Source organism: Diabrotica virgifera, chromosome 6 (assembly GCF_917563875.1).
Source record: "Diabrotica virgifera virgifera chromosome 6, PGI_DIABVI_V3a".
Classification (NCBI taxonomy): Eukaryota; Metazoa; Arthropoda; class Insecta; order Coleoptera; family Chrysomelidae; genus Diabrotica; species Diabrotica virgifera.
In genome coordinates this window covers 19461048-19483779 of record NC_065448.1, presented here as the reverse complement: position 1 = coordinate 19483779, position 22732 = coordinate 19461048, and the positions used below count along the sequence as shown (strand labels likewise).

Here is a 22732-nt window from a genome sequence, read left to right as displayed (position 1 = left end):
AAATACGTTTCTAGACAAGGTAAACTCCGAATATTTAACAGTAATTATACTCACAGTAGGTACGTAGGTACATATTTATGTCTACGAGGCATTAAAAACGAATGAAGAGGATACTTTTGAAAGGTGGGAAAAGAAAATATTGACATGCGTATTCGGCTATTCGGAGAAAGGAAGACAGAAGACGGGTGGGAGGAAAGAACCACAAATGAATTAATGGCTTCGTACAATAAATAACCTACCATCACCAGGTTCGTCAAATCGCAAATGATCAGATGGTTGGGACATGTAGAAAGAATGCCCAAGTAGCAATTTGTGGACGCGACAACGTTGTATACCGCGTGGCAACGTTTTGTTACAACGTTGTTATTGCCTAGAAGACGACCCTATTCTGCACTAATTTGGTGGACGATTTTTGAGTTGTCTTGACGTTGCCTAGGCAACCTCCTATGAAGCAACATCGTTTCGTAAGCGTTGCATAAGACAACTGAAGCGACTATAAAAAGAACCTGCGCGTGCAATGGTTGCTCAAGGAGTCAGACTAGTTATGTTTTTTTACCTATATTTTTAACACCTGTATGGTGAATGCGAAAACCAAAATGGTAACTATTTTGACATCGTATTAGGTATTTAAATTTATATAAATACATAAAGGACTTAAACAAAATTACCTGATCTGAAAATTTATAAACGCATCTCAGATTACCGTCAAATATGGATATTTCACCTTTAAAAAACACACGCGCTACTTTTTTACGACATTTTTGACAAAAAATATGCAAATTTAAAAAAATCAAATTTTAATATAAAAGTTAAAATTTATGTTAAAGATGTTCTGTATAAATTTAATGTATTGATGGTGCTTTTAAAGGTATCAGAAAAAGGTATCATTTTTTATATTCTGTATTTTCATTTTCTTTACATCCCAAAAATCTCAAGTAAAACCAAAATGGTGCATTAAACAATATTACCTTATTACTAAAAAATACCTTATTACCAACCCTAGACCGATAAGACAACTTATGCCTGGTTGCACCAACAGATCTTAAGTTCCAGATTAGCTAAGTTCTACTTATAAATACGGCTTCTTTGAGTATCACTTACGTTTCACTATAATTTTGGATTCTTACCTGATTATCAATTATATCTATTATTATATTATGGTATTCTTATTGTAATATATTAGAATTATATTGTATTAATTCTTATGATATTCTCGACTTAAGCTTAAGATCTGTTGGTGCAACCGGGCATTAGAAGTCCAATCAGTGTTCCCAGATGACTTTTTTGATGATCAGTAGGTGTCGCTCCGAAAGATTAGTAAATTTCAGTAGTATCAATTCGCCTCAAAAATCGGTAGAATTCGGTAGATTCAGCTGGTGGAGTAATTTAGTTTATAGACAACTAGATGTCGCCCCGAAAAATCAGTAGAATTCTAGAATTAGGGGGGAAGGCAACCAGATGCCTCAAAAAATCGGTGGATTCAACCGATTTATCGTTAAATTTACCCAATCCCTCTATTAAAATACGATAATTTTGAGTATTTTAGTAATTTTTAGTATTTCAGTGGATGTAAGGATGCCATCAGTAGATCAGTAGACGAGGATTGAGATCAGTAGGTCTACTGATTTTTCAGTAGGTCTGGGAACACTGAGTCCAATCGCCAACCAAGCCCGGCCGCGCTGACTATCCCAACCATTTTAGAACGCACCCTCTTATTGGGTGACAGAGAGGTCATGTGACCAGTGTCAAAAGTGTAGTATTCTCCTTAACAGCGTTGCCACATTTTGGAGATTTCTACTTTTTTGGTAGATTTTTGATATTTTTTAAAATATTCTAGTAGGTAATAATTAAAGTAAATTAAAGTTTAGTAGATTTTTGTTATATTTCAACATTTTGTTATGACTAAAATAAAATTTGCTTTTTAATAGTATTTACCCCATTTCTAAATTAATTTTCACACATTTGGTTACAATTTCCCAATCCGAAAATAAGACCGAAAATAAGATTCAGAATAATTAGGTCATTACCGAAAATAAGATTCAGGACGTAGATGATGAATATTACAGAGAAATGAAACTGGAAACTGGATTCTTGTGTAACAAACTTGCAGATTTCAAGTAACAGTGCAAGCAGTATTTCAGGTGTTATTGAAGAGTTCTGGCATTCGGTGAGCCTATTAGAAGCTAACGATGGAAAACTAAAATATCTAAACATATATGTAACTTTGCAAAACACAAAATGTTGTGTTCACGTGTTTCTAATGTTAAATGCGAAACAATTGTTTGAAGAATTTGATCCAGACATGCAGCTGTTAAAATTAGTGGATGACAAAATATTCTAGTTGTTAAATGTACCTATTCATTTTTTTCGAATCATGAGGAAACTAATAAGTATTTTTGAAAAATTTAAACGCAGAATGAAAGACTGCATTATTTAGAAAAACCAAAACGTTTTTTTTGAATGAGATATTTGGAATTAAAATGACACTACATTTTGTCTTTTTTTCACCCCTGTAACTTATTAAAATAAACATTATAGAAGTTTTCAGGGACTTTCGGTCCTTTGTAATAACGTAATCTTTCTTTCTGCGTTTAAATTTTTCAAAATACTTATTAGTTTTCTCAGGATTCGCAAAAAATGAAAACATTTAAAATACATTGAACATTTTAACGGGCGACATTTTGCGCCTATCCCCTTAAGTTAGCTGTTGTTTTTATTATCAAAAATCCCAAATATATCCCAAAAATCCTTAAGTATATTTTAGTTTTTGATTTAGTAGATTTTAGCTAAAAAATGGTAATTACCAGTTGTTGTTTTGGAATAATTAGGTTTCCAATTTTTTGGAATTCCTCTTGGGACAGTTAAGACGGATATGCAGATTACTGTATAAGTATACTGTATTTACATGGCCTAAAAAGAATCTACTGATTTTGTGAAAGCAAAACTACTGAAAGAGTAAAAACTGACCTGGCAACCCCGTCTAGCAGGCAACCCCGTCTAGCAAAGCTGATACAAAGATTGAAAGATTAAGGTTATCAAATCTACTGATAAAACAGTGGACAATGGAATGGAAACCAGCTATTAAAAAAACAAACAAACAGGTTGTTAAATAAATCGAAAATTTCCAGCAAAATAAAACATATAATAATAAGAAAAAAATAAGGTTATAAAATAAATTCTTTTTCTCCTTCTGAAGTTGCCGCAAAGGTGTCACACACCTAGGGTCGTGACAGACAACTTCAGAGTCGGCCAGGGCGTAAATTAGTTTAGCATTATAACGTTTTTAAGTCGTTGCGATTGTTGAAAAAACTGAACTGTGATATGTAGTTGTCACAATGGTAATAAATTAGTTGCCCGTGTAACTAAAGGTATTACTTAAAGTTGTAACATCGCAATGTCAGTCGGGATAGGGGACGTTGGCCGAAACAACTTAAAATGCTCTCGGGCAACGTTATATACAGTGCATTTGTTTGTACTGACAACCAATGCGTCGAAAAATTGCTACTTGGGTGACAGCGAACAGAATGCCTGAACTAGTTTTGACCAGAAAACTAATCGCTCCCAAAAGAAGAGGTAGACTTACGAGATGGATTAATAAAGTGGAGGAAGACATTAAACACTTGCGAAGGTGAGGGACTTTGGTGGAGAATAAAGAATAGCACAAACAAGAAGTGAAAAGAGAAATATTGTTCATCAGATCCTTCAGAGTAAAGTTCAAGAATTTTTTATACAGAGTGAGTTTTATGTATAGAAACCCTCACTTATCTCGGAAATGGCTGGCACGATTTTTATAAATTTTGGTGGGTAGGGGTTTTATAATGCAGCCGATATTATAGTGATACAGTGGAACCCCGATAAGTCGGCCCCCGATAACCCGGAACTCCGGCTAACCCGGACCGATTTTTATCAGACAAACATTTCAACAATAAAAATGTATTGCTGTTACAAAATCTCGTAAACCTAATTCATTCATTTGGTGACGTCAATATACGAACGAAACGATTGATGAATCCGACATTACTGAAAATATCAGGGCAATCAGGGTGCAGATGGGACCCTGTCGCGCAATTCGCAGCAAATAAAATAGTCGTATGTTTTTGGCTTCATTTTATTTCGTTTATACATACGCATTTTCAAGGTTCACGAGGTTTTGTACCAACTCTATGTAATATAATATTTGAGAGATAATGGAACCGGATTGAACTACATATAACATAGTAAAAATGACTCATGGTACACCACATTCATTGTCGAAAACAACATGCACCTGTATTATCCTTTATTTTTTTGAAACTGTCTGTGTTAGCATTGTTTCGAAAAGACTATTAAAATTCTTTTTTTAACAATGGTCTTAGTCATCACTTTTATTAAATAACATAACATCAGAGACGGTATTATGTGTAGTAAAGTCGTATTATTGTTCGCTTCCGTTTTGTAATCGTTCGTAAATTTATTCAGATTTTGTGTTTGTGTGTCTTTTGTCTATAAGGGCAACAAAACGTAAAAATGTTGTAGTGACAATGGAAAAGAAACTAGAAGCATTAAGTAGAATTGATAAAGGTGAATCTTGCAGCATTATATTATGGTGTCGGTACATCTACAGTATCGGATTGGAAGAAAAATAGAACTAAAATCGAAGAATTTTTTTTTTCAAAATGATAACAAAAGACAGTTTAATCGGTGCAAAGCTAATAAAGCTAAGAATGAGACTTTTGACGACGCTTTGTATGTGTGGTTTTGTGTGGAATGCGAACGTGGTTTACCAGTGTCTGTGTGACAATTATAACGGAGTTTATCTGTAAGCATACCATATTTTATTAATTTTTACCATTTTCTCCAGCTAACCCGGATTTTCGATAACCCGGATCGGCCGCGGTCCCAATTAATCCGAGTTAACGGGGTTCCACTGTAATTGCAAAGTTGTCAGATCTTCCGTTTTTTGGACATCTAATGAACTTTTTTATTTCAAATCGAACACCCTGTATATTTTTTGCGTTTTGAAGTCATTAAGAAATACTGATTATCTTTCATGTTATATTCCCTATAACTAAATACCATAGTTTCGGAGTTATTGCTAAATGTATTAAAAAAAAAAGAATGTGTGTGTACTTTATACGCACGTAAGAAATTATACCTCTATTATATGATTTAAACGAAATTAATATACTTTTTATTTATATTTTATTTAAATATTAAACTAATTTATACTTACCACTTCTCAAACATTTTTATTAAAACAGTGCCAAAAATTAAAATAATAAAAGAATAAAACACACACAAACACATTAAAAATGCCACAAATGATTTCTGAACATTAATTGTCGGAAATTTTTTTAACTAAATACGTATTTTCTGAAAATAAAATTATATAATAAATATACTTACAATCATAAAATGTATAAAAAAAATAAAAGTTTTTATTGGGATTCGAACCAGCTATCAGCGCGGTTGGTATATTGGGGTTCATTCGCCTTAAACGCTTCGCCACGGAGGCAATGTGTCATTATGTGCGAAGATCGACTAACTAAACGGATTAAGCTTTTGACATTTTTGAATTAAATTAAATTATTTTGATTTTGAATTAAAATGATTTGGAATTGAAAAAATACAACAAAACATAGAGTAAGAAAAAAATATATTAGGTGAACATTGATAGAAATTTTGATGGTAATCAAATCACTTTACTGACTTGGTACATAAATAACTATTATGTATTTGTGTTTTTAACCTTGAATATCGTCATTATTCGATTTTTTTCAGCTTTAAATTGTTTATAACTCGGAAACCATTAACTTTATAGAAAAATTATAAAAGACCTTTTTTGTTTCCAATGATCCAAAGAACGTAAAGTAGTGTCTACATGGGCCGAAAAAATTGATTTTTATAATTTGTTTAATTTTTTTTTAATAAATGTAGCAATAAATCCGAAACTATGGCATTTAGGTATAGGGAATATAACATAAAAGATAATCAGTATTTCTTAATGACTTAAAAACGCCAAAAATATACAGGGTATACAATGTATTTGAAATAAGAAAGTTCATTAGATTTCCAGAAAAACGGAAGATCTGACAACAATGTAATTATCACTATAATATCGGCTGCATTAGAAATTAGAAAACCTCTACCCACGGTTATTAGACCTCTACCCACCAAAATCTATAAAAATCGTGCAAGCCGTTTCCGAGATAATTGAGGCCGGATTTCCATACATAAAACTCACTCTGTATACTTACTTAAGTTCGAGTTTTTTTTAAATTGTAATTAGTTAATCTTATGATTATGTTTTATAACAATGCCCTAGCCTAGGTTTTAATAGCATGTAGTGCGTATAAATAAATAGGTATAAAATATTATATTTAATTTATTTTGATATCATTAATCGCATTTAACTATTCATCCGCACGCCAATGAATGGTCGGCTATAATCGTGAAATGTAAATGAACTCCTGACGTACTGACTCATCAGGGGAATACTTTCCACTTTCGAACCTGTCACTGTCACAAAACTTCGAAACTTCCTAATTCCTAAGTTCATCATTATTGTAGTTATGTCCGTCAGTCCGTGAGTCCGTCTGTTTCGTCATTTCGTCTCGCTCTTTGAACACATAAGTTTTCGTCCTCGCTTTTCTAATTCCTGAAATGGTTCAGACTTGTCTTTGCAGAGGTATTTGTTCTTAGAAGCAGCAGGAATTCGCGATGAATCACCAACACGGTCTTATTGTTAAGAAATGTATTTTCTTATTGTCTTAAATGTTCCTGTCAACTTTTTGTAGTTCTTTTATTTATAACAATATTTATAAATAAGTGAATGTAGTGTTTGAATATTATGAAAAATAGGACTAAGTGCAAGGACAATACATCCCGAACTGCTTGAAAAAATGACCATTTTGTATCAAAGCAAGATGTGCAACTCAGAACGAGAGGAACGTGATGAAGTAGATAGGATACCATCCAAAGATCGAGCTACAAATTGGGATGTTGCAGGTTTCGTTTTTTCCATCATCAGCCACATAGCAGATGTATTCTTTGACTGTAACGTAGCATACAGATATTATGCCAACAAACAATTAGCCTATTTCTTTGCTACTTTAGCCTTCATTATCGTACCTGCTATCATCAACACAGCTTTCAGTGTGAGAATGTATGTGCTAGACCCAGGGAACGCAAATACAAGCACGAATTTAACCAAAAGATTCACTAGGAAAGGAATGTGTATACTATTTGTTCTGATATTTCAATTGGCACCTATCCTAAGGTATTTCGATGCCTTAAAATATGCCTTAAGATCTCAGAAGGCGGAGAAAAATCACGATGTAGAGAACCAAAGGAAATATTATGAACTTATGGTCAAAGAAGATTCAGATGTAGCTTTGTTGAGAGTGTTAGAATGTTTTTTGGAGGCTGCCCCACAACTTATACTGCAGTTAGCCATTATATTCCAGAGCCATGGAAGAGAAATGGAAGGGAAGAATACATTTACTAGTAAGTACTATCCTTTTACTTTTTGTTTTATATTATATATTAAGCCAGTTTTATAGCATTATATACCTCTCCGTTCCTAATTGCCACTCCTTTCTTTTGCAGTAGTCTTCATCTGTTAAATTTCTTTCTGACATTTCCTTGGAGATGTCCTTAATCCATGTGGTTGCTAGTCTTCCTCATTTTCGTTTTTTTAGGGGGTCAATTCTAACACTTTTTTGGGGATTCTTCTCTCCTCAATTTGTCATCCCGTAAAATACTAGCTGTTGTCTTTTGATGTCATCTATGATTGTTCTTTCTATTCCTATTTGTTGTCTAATGTCATTGTTTCTTATGTGTTCTAGTCTAGATCTTCTCTCTGGCCTCCAAAAATTCATGTCCTTCTTCTTCTATGGTACTACAACCCAAATTGAACCTTGGCATCCTTTATTTTTTGCCTCCACCCTTGTTTGTCTGTGACTGCTCTTCCCATACACAGACTCCTAAAAGTGCTTGTGGGTTGCTGCTTACTGTGTCTTCCCAGCTCTTTCTTGGCTTTCCAACCGGTCATTTTCCCCACATTCTAGCGTTCAGTGCTCTTTTTGGTAGCCTATCCTCTCCCATTCTTATCACATGCCCGGCCCATTGTAATCTTTGTATTCTAATGAAATCTAACATGGGTGTTTCCTTATAAAGTTGATAAAGCTCGTTGTTATCTGAATTCTGAAGATTCAGTTTTTCCTCACAGGTCCTAGTATTCTCCTCAGTACTTTCCTTTCGAATGTCTCAAGTTTGTTTTTGGATGTTTCTTTCAGGACCCATGCTTCACAGCCATAGCATGCTATTGGTTGAATTAATGTTTTATAGATTCTCATCTTTGTATTTTGGTGGACACTTTTAGACAGAAAGATTAGACTGAAAAAATTCATCTCAGTGGCTAGTAATTTAGCATTGTATTTCTTGGTTAATTGCCAGACTTCAGCTCCATAGGTTGATACTGGTTTTAATATTATGTAGTAAATTAGTTTTTTTATTTTCTGTTCTTATATTTTTATGCCACAGTTAACGAATTCAGGGCTCCTTATTTTGTGAATACAATAACATAATTGGAATTAAAGACCATCTTTAGGTGGTTATTCAAGTTTGATTGACAGAACAGATGATTTTTAAAGATTGAATTAGATTTTTTCTATTTATACAATCTCTGCAATCTAATGTTGCCAAATAAATTGGCTTACACATACTTGCAATTATAATCAAACTTAATTTCCTGGAAAGTTTATCAGTTACATAAGATGCACATTCGGTAGATTAAATATTTTTTATTTATATTATTTATTGCATAAAGTTTTTGGACTGCTAAAAGCTTTCTAATTTGTTAAAAAACAGTTTTTTTCCTCAGTTTATAAGTTTTCCTTCTTGCAGATATTTTTCACAAATATTGTTGTTTTTTGTTTTATAATTTGCATTCCTTTGTTAAATTTGGAATCAGACAGTATCCTGTTTTTAATTCACTATTATCTTTGTTTACTATTTTTATCTATTAGGTATCTTGTTTTCCTGTGTCCTATCATAACTTATTATGTTACTTAATAATATTATATTTTTTGTGTTACTCTCTCAGTGTTCTCTCACTTTTGTATGTTAATGTATAAATATGTTAATTTTATAATTTACTTCATATTTATTATTTTTTATTCCTTATTCCTTCTTTTTTATGATCTTAGTCACTTGCATAGCTCTATCCAGGGCCAAGCTCTATCCAGGGCGCTTTCAAGCGCCCGGGGCAAGTAATTTTAGGCGCCCCTTTCCTCCTTCCTTTGTAAGTAGTTTTTTGTAGCTTAGTGAATCGTTATACAGTATACCTACAAACTATTTTTTATGTGTTAGGAAGGTATCATCATCATCATAATCTAACAGTTATCATCCACTGCTGAAATAGGCCTCTTCTAAGTTTCTCCATGTCTCCTTATCTTGAGCTACCACTGCTACCAGCTAGGTATCCAGTTCAATTTCCGGCAGTTCTATTTATCATCACTCCAGCACGTTGGTGGTCGATCTCTGCTTCGTTTATCTGATTGTCAGCTGTTGTTTGGTGTTCTTGCCACATGACCTACACATCTCCATTTCTTTTTTGCTACATGTACTACTATGTCTTTGATTTTTGTTCTTTGCCTGATATTATTTGGTATTCTGTCTCCTTGTGATTCTTAGCATGGACCTCTGGGTAATTCTTATTTTCTGCTCTTAGATTTTCAGCAGCAGGAAAGTAATATACAGTAGGAAAAATGAAAGAATACCCATGAACGAACATATAAAACACGCTGTATTTTCCTGTCACCGGGTCACACAAAAAATTGGCCAGCGCAAGTACATGTAATAATTATTGTTACATGTACTTGCACTGCACAATTTTCTTTGTGACACGGTGACAGGAAAATACAGCGTGTTTTATATGTTCGTTCATGGGTATTCTTTCATTTTTCCGACTGTATGTACTGATAAGTTATTATGAATAATACAAATATTTACAAAAAGCAACGATTACATTATCAGAGAACAAATAAATATAATATAATTATTATTATAGTCCATTTGCTAACGGTTTTTGCTCCATATTTTAAAGAACCGCTTGGATTGACATGAAATTTGGCATACGCATAGCTAATTTATATCTAACAAAGAAAAAAATTGATAATTCGTCGTCGGGGATGAAAAAATATACGTTAAAATCAAGTCCGGAAGTGGATAAACTGACTAATTCTAAGCAACTTTTGTTCCATATACAGTTTTTTCACTAAGTAAATATTTTTCGAGTTATTTGCGAGTGAATATGTTTTTTTTTTCAAATTTTTCAAATTTAAAATTTTTTATGCTATTGACTTTAAAACAACTAGTTTCAATTTGTTTTTTATTGTTTTATTTGTTACTAGATTTCTATAAATATTGTTTGACTTCGTGTGTTCGTTTTTTTTAAATTCGCACGAAATATCAGATGATTCCATGTAAGTTTGGGTGTGTGTATATACCAATTATTGATGGTCATTCAAAAATTAAAATTGACTTGTTTTAACCTTCCGATGACCAACCTTTTTTTGTTACACGGATGACCAACGGGGGTAAAAAATGACCCCAAGTCAAAAATGACAATTGACAAAAAATTGAAGTTGTTTTAAGAAATGTAATAATGTATTCGTAATTTTAATGTTACTATTGTATCGAGAAATTATAAATAAACATTAGTAAAACATATTTTTAATTACAACAGAACAAAAACAGGAATCATCATTCTGAACTTATAACTAAAAAAATTTTAAAATATATACTAATTACGTCGCCACAGGTTTCACAAACAATATTTTTTCAATATTGAAATGTTTCTTACATACAATTCCACATAATAGACGGTATTTACTTAATATAAAATTGGAATATGGAAGGCCAAGGAAGTTCGTCTTTGACCCCAAATTCAGAAAATATTTTTTTTCGTAAAATATAGGGAATTTTACGAAAAAAAAATATGAGGGTATCTAGAACGATATTAAAGTCAAATAAAACAATAATGAGTTTAAAATTGAAAATAATATGTCTGAATTTATTAAATAAAAACATGCACTGGGGTCCAAATTTACCCCCCTTGGTCATCCGAAGGTTAATATATTTTTTAAAAGTCGTCTGTTTCTGAAATAACGAATTTATTCCATAGATTTGCATTTTATACACATGCACTTGTTAATTTGAATACAATTTTTGAAAAATGATCTTATCTCTGAGGTACTTTTTTTATTACAAAATGAATATTAAATTCTTATCTACAATTTTATTGGATTCATTAGAATATTTCTTTTGTCACACAAATTAATATTTTGTTTATCTCTTAATTTATGTGTTTGATGATTATTTAACGAAATTTGATGTACAATTTGAATTTACGCATTAATAATACGCATTTATACGCAATATAGCCTAATCTAACAGATACATTTTATTCATTAGAATATTGAGAAACATCGACAGATTTTTCCAAAATATCGTAAATCACATTAAGTTAGTTTTACATTTCCAACTTGAATTGTGGCTTATTTTTCAAGTAAAATAGTAAATTGCATAAGTAGTCCATTCATTAACGGTAAAATATTGCAAAACCTTTAAATTTTAAAGAACCGCTTGGATTGACATGAAATTTGGCATACACACAACACAGCTAACAAGTCAAAGAAAAAAAGTGATATTGTGCCGATATGTGCTTTTGCCCTGGGGTGGTTTTCACCCCCTCTTGGGGGTTAAAAAATATTCGTCCAAACAAAGTCAGGAAATGGGTAAACTGGCTAATTTAAAGTAACTTTTGTTCTATAGAGTTTTTTCACTAAGTCAATACTTTTCGAGTTATTTGGTAGTGAATATGTTCATTTTTTCAACAAAATAACCACGCTTTTAGACGGTTTTTCGCAAATAACTCAAATTGTAAGTATTTTGTCGAAAAAGCATTCTTAGCAAAAATATAGCCTATAAAAAATTTAAAAAAATAGTAAATATATCACGTTTTTTTATTTAGTAGAAGCAGTTATAGCTAATGATATATAGGTTCATATTCGTCAAATTCCAAGTGGAATACTTTAACGTGAAATAACCAAAAATGAAAAAAGCATATATTTCAAAATTTAAATTTTTAAAAATTTTACTTTGAAACCAAATTTTTTCAAAAATAAACACTTTGAATCGATGAAACTTACAGATCATATAAACACAATATAAGTAAAATAATTTATGGAGCGGCAACGATTAATTTCATTTAAGTTGCTAATCAGGGGGTGGTCTTCCCGATTTTTTTTTGCAAAAACAAAAGGGACCAACTTTATTTTGAGTGTAACTTGCTTAAATTTAATGCTAGAAACTTTTCGTAAAAACAAAAATAAAGCTTTTTTTAAACACTTTAAAAAAGTTAAAATGGGTTTTCCCCAAAAAGTGCTTAATTTTTTGGATATTTCACGTCGAAATATTCTATTTGAAATTTGGTGAATATGAATCTATATTTCATTGGCTATAACTCTGGTTCTACGAGATCCAGAGACCTAACGCGTACACCATTTTTTTTACTTTTTTATAGGCTATATTTTTGCTAAGAACGGTTTTTTCGACAAAATACTTACTTTTTGAGTTATTTGCGAAAAACCGTCTAAAAATGTGGTTATTTTGTTGAAAAATGAACATATTCACTCGCAAATAACTCGAAAAGTGTTGACTTGGCGAAAAAGCTCTATAGAACAAAAGTTACTTAAAATTAGTCAGTTTACCCATTTCCGGAGTTGTTTTGGACATATATTTTTTCACCCCCAAGAGGGGGTGAAAGTCACCCTCAGGGCAAAAGCACACGTCGGCACAATATCACTGTTTTTCTTTGACATGTAAGCTATGCGTATGCAAAATTTCATGTCAATCCAAGCGGTTCTTTAAAATTTAGAGCAAAAACCGTGAAAGAATGGACTAATAGACAATAGGAAAAAAGTTATGCTACTTTATAGACGAGCGGCACACCCAAAAAAAAACGCTTATTTCTCGAGATATTGATCACGGTGTGGTCAATATGGCTAATTTTTATCATACTTTATGTTTTTGATGGTTCTGAAAACGAAAATTAGGTTTATTTTGAATTTTACGTAATGGAACATTGTTAAAATCGCAATTTTACCCTAAAAATAAAAAAAAAAAATTAAATCGCGTTTTTTTGCGTTTAACTCGTTATGAAACTCTGTTCCATTTTAATATTTTTTCTGAAATTTTTACGATATAGATATATTTCTTACCTTTCTGAAGACAATGGGACCTCTTTCAATCTTTCTGTCTTATTATAATAATAAGTTATGAATTGTTTAAAGTAAAAGGTGAAGATTCCTGAATTGCAAACTTTAATCGCAAAAAAATGAATAACCATTTTCAATTTCGTTGCAAAACGAAAAAAAAAACATTAGAGTGAAAACTTAGTCTTTTTGCTAGCAGTTGCCGCTAGGGCATCTATGCCATTTCGTTCGTTGCAATCCGGGACTGCACGCTGGGGTCTGTTTTAGTTGGATCAGGGAGAGCAGCATATGTGCCTCCTGATGAGAGACTAATAAGTTTCGAAACCGGTAGGGGTGCTTGCAGCACTCTGATTGGACTGGAATATGGTTCGGCTGTGTTTTTTCGTTTTGCAACGAAATTGAAAATGGTTATTCATTTTTTTTTATTTACATTTACTCTGTGTGGAGTATGAAGGGAACCATTCTCGTTGGAACTTTACCGCGCTGAGCAGATGGGACGTGAATTGTAAATTGTAGAATTCCCTCATCTTCCTTAGTCTCAGCATTCGTATGGCTTGCAAATTGTAGAAGCCTCGGAGGTGTAACCAGAGAAGGTTCCCATTGTTTTCATTCTGGTGGGATGTAGAATAGCATTATGTTGTTTTATATGCCATTGGAATGAAAACTTAGTCTTTTTAATCGCAAAGGTTGAGTGACAAAAATTTGAAAATTAGGTTTTGAATCAAGTTTATGTTAAAATATAGAGCACAAAAAACAAAATGTTTTATAGAAAAAAAAATGGGGCAACATTTTTAAGAAAAACTTAATTTCATTTTTTTTATTTTTAGGGTAAAATTGCGATTTTGACAACATTCCCCTATCTAAAAATCAAAATAAACCTCATTTTCGTTTCCATCAAAAACATAAAGTATGATCAAAGTTAGCCATTTACCACACCGTGGTCAGTATCTCGAGAAATAAGCGTTTTTTGGGGAATGCCACTCGTCTATAAAGTCACATAACTATTTTTCTATTGCATATTTTGACTTTAAATTTTCCGAAAAACTTCTTCATGACTTATGTTTTAATGCTGTGTTGATTAAAATTATAAACTAAAACGTTTGTCACCCAACTTTTTTAAGTAAACATGAAACTAACGAAATCTGACGACAAATTGTTTAAAAATTAACAACTTCTGTTTTAATTTGTTTATTTTCGAACATTGTTTATTTTCTAACTAACCACTCTACACATAACATATGTAGCAGTACTATAGTTGAAACCTCTTTCTGGTGTTATGTCTTGGGTATAGGAGCACAGTCGTCGCAGCTCAAATCTTACCATGTTAAGAGTCGTGGTTACGTTACAATTGGCATTTAAAATGTGCAAAATTGCTGATTTCAAACAAGCATCATCTAAATATAAAAGTACACAACTATACTCTAATAACTACGATTTTCACGACAGCTCGATACATTTACACTCAAATTTTTATTGCAATTACACGTGTTACTGCATTGTTTTTTGGCAAAATAGATAAATTAGTTTAAGTGTTCCTTATCTTAAGATAAGTATTTTACCTACTACAAGAATGTATCTTTATTATTTTTAATGAGATGAATTTAAATTTATTAATTATTTATCGGAAGTGCAACAAAAACATTGTTTGAATACTTAATAAAAAAATCTCCACTTCAGTTGTTGAGCAGTGTATGTACCAGGTAGCGGGGAGGAACTGATTTTATTTTGTGACAATTGCCTTGGCCAAAATAAATACAATACAGATGAAACAATATTCAAAACAGTAGAATAGATTTAACCCACTCGTTTTTTTTTTCACCATAAGTATTTTGGCACTGTAAAAAAAGTTGAAGGCGCTTCGAAATAATTTTTTCTGTAAGAGAGGTCACTAAATTTATAATTATGTCAAGTGAGAATAGAAAATTTACTATAATGAAAGTAGAAAACAACGACATCTGGCTTTTAAGAATAATTGATGGAGCAAATTTTATAATTTTCGTGTTTTATAAGAACACCGTTTCTACTGAGACAAGCAATGGGGGCATACCACGAAATTTAAAACATTTTTCAGTTTCACCACTTTAAGCATGATTTCTCTAAACCCGCATATCTTTAGTGATACCCTCTTTGTTGACTTTGATTCCTTTACTTTTAACACTTTCTACCTTAAAATTCTCAATGCTAGAACCGTATGATAGTGTAGGAAACAGAGGTTGAACCTTGCAAAATGGACACAAGTCCGGTTTTATTTTTTTTCTGGCATATCAAGGGGTGCTTATTATAAGACTAACTTTTTCTGAAAAAATTTCGCCCCGGAACTCCCCTTTTCATCCCTTTAAAGGGGGTAATTTATGGTTTTTGCAGAACGTAGCCCTTCCTGTACCTTTTACAAAAAATTTCTTTTATAGAAATATGAAGAGGACTATATTTTCTACGATTTATTTCCGACAGCATCTCTCTATCATCCACCGTTTAGCAAGGGTGGCGCCCCAAAGTTGACAAGTTTTTAAAAAAGATGTTTTTAAAAAATATATATTTTTCCCTAACTGTAACGGAAATTAAAAAGAAATGCTGCGAACATTATTCACAAATAGATGATTGATTTTTTGGTATAGGTTTCACTTAAGGGTAATTGCCCTTTTTTTAATTACAGGGTGTTACATTTTAAAAAACCCCTTTTTATACCATCTGAACCATTTATGCTAGAGTTAAAAGACTTTCAGCGATTACCCATGTATTGGTGTTATTTACAAATTTGTATAATGCACCCCCATTTTTTCCCCGGAACCACCCAAAAAAAAAGAAGAATTAATAAATAAAGTGATTTTCTTGGAATCCTTCACACACAATGCCCTTCATTAATATGCTTCATATACCATTTTGTGCAAGTTATTATTACCCATGCATGGACACTAAAAGCGATTTCCTAGTGCAACCCCTGTAGCCAAAAACAATAAATAAAATGGGGGGTTGAAATTTTTTTTTTTGTTTTTTGCTTTTTGATTCATACGGGCATATGCTTCATCAATAGTGCTTTTCAAAAATATTTATGGTTATTGCAACATCCCTGCGCAAACCACCCCTATCCTTGAAAATATACTGCAGAAACTACCCCTATACCTTATCCAGCATGTTTTTACGATTTTCTCATTACCTATTCATTTTTTTTAAACAAAACTTATACAAAGTTAAAGACCACTATTTACTCTAAAAATTAGGTCCTATTCATTTTTTTCGTTTAAGCAACCGTTACGGCACAGTGGCGCCGTAAACCTCATATATGCTTTGACGGGCTCCAGTTTTTGTTTATTTTTTCGTCATCTGTTTGTTTTATTGATAAAGTACTTATGTAAAATAAAAGAACACAGTGTATCCTACAAATCATGACCTATGCACATTTTACATTCTTTGCTCCCCAAAGCTACAGTGGTGGCCCAAAATAAATTTTTTCATATTTTCGCCACCTACACGCATTTTATTGCGTTAATGCTACCTTAATAGCACAATACTCACCCCTAAGTGGTCGCTAAGCAGGGATGGATCCAGGGAGGGGTGATGGGGGCGATCACCCCCACCCCTCTCAAACCAAGTGATATTATATTTGAAGATTATAAAAATATTCATTTTTTTTTATAGAAATACTTATATTACATTAATATTATTTTTATAAGAATGACTTTTTATGCTTTAGCGACAGTGGCGGATCCATCATCGTTAAGAGGGGGTGCCAATTGGTTAAATTTCTATAAAAATAAATGAATATTTTTATAATCTTTGAATATAATATCACTTGGTTTGAGAGGGGGGGACGTGATCACCCCATCACCCCTCCCTGGATCCGCCACTGCGTAGCGACCACCTAAGGGTAAATATTGTGCTGTTAAGGTAGCATTAATGCAATAAAATGCATGTAGGTGGCGAAAATATGCAAAGATTTATTTTGGGCCACCACTGTGGCTTTGGGGAGCAAAGAATGTAAAATGTGCATAAGTTATAATTTGTAGGTTACACTGTGTTGTTTTATTTTGCATAAGTACTTTATCAATAAAACGAACAGATGACGAAAAAAAAAACAAAACCTGGAGCCCGCGAAAGCATATATGAGGTTTACGGCGCCACTGTGCCGTAACGGTTGCTTATACGAAAAAATGAATAGGACATAATTTTTAGAGTAAATAGTGATCTTTAACCTTGTATAAGTTTTGTTTAAAAATAATACATAGGTAATGAGAAAATCGTAAAAACATGCTCGCCAAGGGATAGGGGTAGTTTCTGCACTATATTTTCAAGGATAGGGGTGGTTTTCGCAGAGATGTTGCAATAACCATATATATTTTTGAAAAGCACTATTGATGAAGCATATGCCCATATGGATCAAAAAGCAAAAAACAAAAAAAAATTTTCAACCCCCCATTTTATTTATTTTTTTTTGCTTCAGGGGTTGCACTAGGAAATTGCTTTTGGTGTCCATGCATGGGTAATAATAACGTCCACAAAATGATGTATGAAGCATATTAATAAAGGGCATTGTGTGTGAAGGATTCCAAGAAAATCAATTTATTTATTAATTCTTCTTTTTTTTTGGGTGGTTACGGGGAAAAAATGGGGGTGCATTATACAAATTTGTAAATAGCACCAGTATATGGGTAATCGCTGAAAGTCTTTTTACTCTAGCATAAACGGTTCAGATGGTATAAAAAGGGGTTTTTTAAAATGTAACACCCTGTAATTAAAAAAAGGGCAATTACCCTTAAGTAAAACCTATACCAAAAAATCAGTCAATTATTTGTGAATAATTGCCGCAGGATTTATTCTTAATTTCCGTTACAGTTAGGGAAAAATATATTTTTTTTTAAAACATTTTTTTTTTAAAACTTGTCAACTTTAGGGCGCCACCCCCGCTAAACGGTGGATGGTAGAGAGATGGTGTTGGAAATAAATCGTAGAAAATATAGTCCTCTTCATATTTCTATAAAAGAAATTTTTTGTAAAAGTTACAGGAAGGGCTACGTTCCGCAAAAACCACAAATTAACCCCTTTAAAGGGGTGAAAAGGGAGGTTCCGGGGCGAAATTTTTTCAGAAAAAGTTAGTCTTATAATAAGCACCCCTTGATATACCAGAAAAAAAATAAAACCGGACTTGTGTCCATTTTGCAAGGTTCAACCTTTGTTTCCTACACTATGATGGGCTTGGAATAAGGGATGGCGAAGCAAAATTCCGATTAAAGAAACGAAAATATCAAAGTCGTGTTTTATATTCCTGAAGATCTTCTAGAAAACCATAAACATTTTTATAATGAGATGGTTAAATAGCCAGCTAAAAAATAAATTTAGTTCCTGACTTATTTGACTTTTAAACATTTTTTAGTTTTTTCTTTGTATTGAGTTTGTAAGACCGCCCTGAACTTGGCACCCTTAATGATAGCACCCTTCCAAATTTTTAGAGTTCTGAGCTCTTTTTGAAGAGTTCTATAGTTCTCGCCGGGGCGCAGAAAGAGTTCTGCAGTTTAAATGCCGTTTTTTTAAAACAAATTTTGGGGTGCCAATTTCAGGCCGCACCCCTTTTGTGCGGAAGGGTAGTTCCAGGTGCACAATTTGGAAGAAAATAAAGAGTTCTAGAGTTCTCAATAGTTTTTTTTAAGAGTTCCGTCATAGTACGCGAGTTAGGGGCATTTGAAAAAAAGCGAGGATTTGCCGCCGCATGCGTATTGAACGATACTTGAGAATTATTATAGTTTAATATTATTATAGTATAATATTATTATAGACTAAAAATAGCTTTTCATGGAGCAAATCGAATCAAAAGGAGCAAAATAATTTGTAAGACAATATTAACATTTAAACAATCGATGCATATTCCCTTTTTTTATCAAAGTGTACTAAAAATTTAATGTATATTGAATCTCGAATTAGTAATTATTTACATAAGAATTTTTGTCTTTAATTATACAAGTTTATGAATAATTTATTCATAATTCATAAACAATAAATTAGAGTTGTTATATTTTTGTGAACCGCCCTGAGCTTGGCACCCTTAATGATAGCACCCTTCATGAATCAAAGGATTATTATTAACCATTTTTATTTAATAAATACGAGTCTTCAAGGGGGTTTTTCTAGCGCAATATAAAGCTATTACAACCAGTTTAATAGATAAATAAATATGTTGTGCATCGATTGCTCATCAGTAAAAATCGATTCTAATATTTTTTACGTGCTCGTTTTCGTTTACATTTGCATGATTTTCATCCTTCCTAATTTATCTTGAGCTAGCACAACTTGCGACATTTTCACAAATATTAATTATTACAAAATGACGATTTTTGAAGGTAATAAAATAGTGAATTGAAATATTTTTTCGTTGCTCAAGCTCAAAACTTAAACTCTATGTTTTTACGGAATTTCTCATGTGCCTTCAATAGCACAGTGGGTAGCGCGCTTCGCTATTTTCAGTTGTCGCGGAGGTCCCGGGTTCGAATCCCGGGAACGGCTTCAGAATATTTTTCTGACACAGATTTCATGGAAAATGAATCAAAGGATTATTATTAACCACTAAACTATATCTGCATATGTGGTTCATCTTTCTTAAAGAAAAAATATTTTTTGCCTCCTTTTTATTTATTAAATAAAAAGGAGGCAAAAAATATTTTTTCTTTAAGAAAGATGAACCACATATGCAGATGTAGTTTAATGGTTAATAATAATCCTTTGATTCATGAAGGGTGCTATCATTAAGGGTGCCAAGCTCAGGGCGGTTAACAAAAATATAACAACTCTAATTTATTGTCTATGAATTAAAAATAAATTATTCATAAACTTGTATAATTAAAGACAAAAATTCTTATGTAAATAATTACTAATTCGAGATTCAATATACATTAAATTTTTAGTACACTTTGATAAAAAAAGGGAATATGCATCGATTGTTTAAATGTTAATATTGTCTTACAAATTTTTTTGCTCCTTTTGATTCGATTTGCTCCATGAAAAGCTATTTTTAGTCTATAATAATATTATACTATAATAATATTAAACTATAATAATTCTCAAGTATCGTTCAATACGCATGCGGCGGCAAATCCTCGCTTTTTTTTCAAATGCCCCTAACTCGCGTACTATGATGGAACTCTTAAAAAAAACTATTGAGAACTCTAGAACTCTTTATTTTCTTCCAAATTGTGCACCTGGAACTACCCTTCCGCACAAAAGGGGTGCGGCCTGAAATTGGCACCCCAAAATTTGTTTTAAAAAAAACGGCATTTAAACTGCAGAACTCTTTCTGCACCCCGGCGAGAACTATAGAACTCTTCAAAAAGAGCTCAGAACTCTAAAAATTTGGAAGGGTGCTATCATTAAGGGTGCCAAGTTCAGGGCGGTGTTTGTAAGTGATAAATAAGAAGTAATTAATGTACCCTCGGAGACTCGTGGAAAAAATTTACACCCAAAATGACAACATTCAGTTTGGCAACACTGTGTGAATGTTGATAGTAAGAAGATAAACAGAACTGTAATTTAGTCCAGACAAATTAGTATATTTTTGTGCGAACAAAAATGAGATTTTTCAACCAAATAATGTTTCATATATGATGTGCAAAATAATGTTGAATTGGTTTCTGCTAGTGAGCTTGCTTTTTTTTTGTCATTAAAGTAGTGATGTTAAAAGAGAATATTCTCAAGAGAATATTCTCAAGAGAATATTCTCGAGAATATTCTCGGCCAGAAAATTCTCTCGAGAATATTCTTGGCAAAAATTTTCTATATTTTCAAAAACCGAAACAAAATAAAAACTAGATATAGTCCTGTCGCCAGGGGGGGTACAACGGCCTCGTTAATTCAGATGGACTTACCCAAAATTTTTTTATGTATTTTGACCCGTAGAACACGAATTTTTTGGGTAACAGTTGATCCGGATGTCGATAAGATTGTTATAGACCAAGAACTTGAGGAATCAAATAACAGCGATTTTTGGCAAAACAAAACAATATTTTGTATTTTTTGGGTCATTTTAAGCAAAAAATATTTCTACAAGTTTTTTAGTAGGATGCACAGTTTTCGAGATAAACGCGGTTGAACTTTCAAAAAATCGAAAAACTGCAATTTTTAAACCCGAATAACTTTTGATTAAAAAATAAAATAGCAATTCTGCTTAGCGCCTTTGAAAGTTCAAGTCAAATTATGTCGGTTTTGATTATTTGCATTGCTAAAAATTTATTGTGTTATTGCTAAACAAAGCTACAAACAACTAGTGCGTGAGTGATGTTTCTATGATTTCTCATTTAAAATCGAACGAGTAGGTAGAATAGGTACTAGTGCAATCAAGACTATTTCTACGTTACATGCGTTAAAACGCATGTAAAAGCACGGGAAACCCTACGTGTTTATAGCTTTGTTAAACAATAAAAAAATAAATTTTTACCAATGCAAATAATCAAAACCGATATAATTTGACTTAAACTTTCAAATGCGGTAAGCAGACTTGCTATTTTATTTTTTAATCAAAAGTTATTCGGGTTCAAAAATTGCAATTTTTCGATTTTTTTAAAGTTCAACCGCGTTTATCTCGAAAACTGTGCATCCTACGAAAAAACTTGTAGAAATATTTTTTACTTAAAATGGCCCAAAAAATACAAAATATTGTTTTGTTTTGCCAAAAATCGCTGTTATTTGATTCCTCAAGTTCTTGGTCTATAACAATCTTATCGACATCCGGATCAACTGTTACCCAAAAAATTCGTGTTCTACGGGTCAAAATACATAAAAAAAACTTGAGTAAGTCCATCTGAATTAACGAGGCCGTTGTACCCCCCCTGGCGACAGGACTAATACGGATCAAATTATTATAATTTAAAAAATATGTAGGTATATTGTTTTTGCCAATCCCATGAACCACTAGCAAGGGTGTTTACAGTGTCAATATTTATTGTTTTGATGCAATATTAACGTGTAAATATTTAGAATGGTGTTCATTTAAGCAGAGAAGAACAAGTTGAGGAAACTGAGTTTGTAGATAATTTAGCAACTTTAAAACATGTTGATGAGTCGGCTGAAATAATGGCAGATCTGGCACTTTATCGGTCTAAGGAGGGATTTTTTGGAAAGCCATACGTTGTAAAATCAATTGACAAACCAGACTTAATCAAATGGTGAAAAGGTACATGTTTCGGAACAAAATTAACTAAAATAGTAATTGATATATTAAGCATGTCTTCATCCAGTGCGACTGAAAGAAGTTTCAGTACTTATGGTTTTTTTATCCACTCCTCTAAAAGAAACCGGCTCACTGCTGAACGGGCTCGTAAGGTAACTTTTATTGCTCACAATTTAAAATTGTTAGACGTAGACCAATCAATGACTGAGATGGCCACTCGTGAAAAACAAAATCCCACAACTCATCAGTACATTGAAATGCAGATTGTAGATGACTAAGATGAGCTAATGATAGAAATAGATTCTGAATCTGAGGTCTCATCTTT

General features: G+C 32.4%; 1 protein-coding gene across 1 annotated transcript in view; it reads left to right on the top strand.

Annotated features, from left to right (window-relative positions):
- The first annotated feature begins 6507 nt into the window (after positions 1–6507).
- LOC114330324 (XK-related protein 6-like) overlaps positions 6508–22732 on the top strand; it is a 147173-nt gene continuing 130948 nt past the window's right edge. The window contains exon 1 of the mRNA XM_050654417.1: positions 6508–7485. Within this exon, the coding sequence (XP_050510374.1) occupies positions 6882–7485 (604 nt within the window). The 5' untranslated portion in view covers positions 6508–6881. The remainder of the gene's footprint in view (positions 7486–22732) is intronic.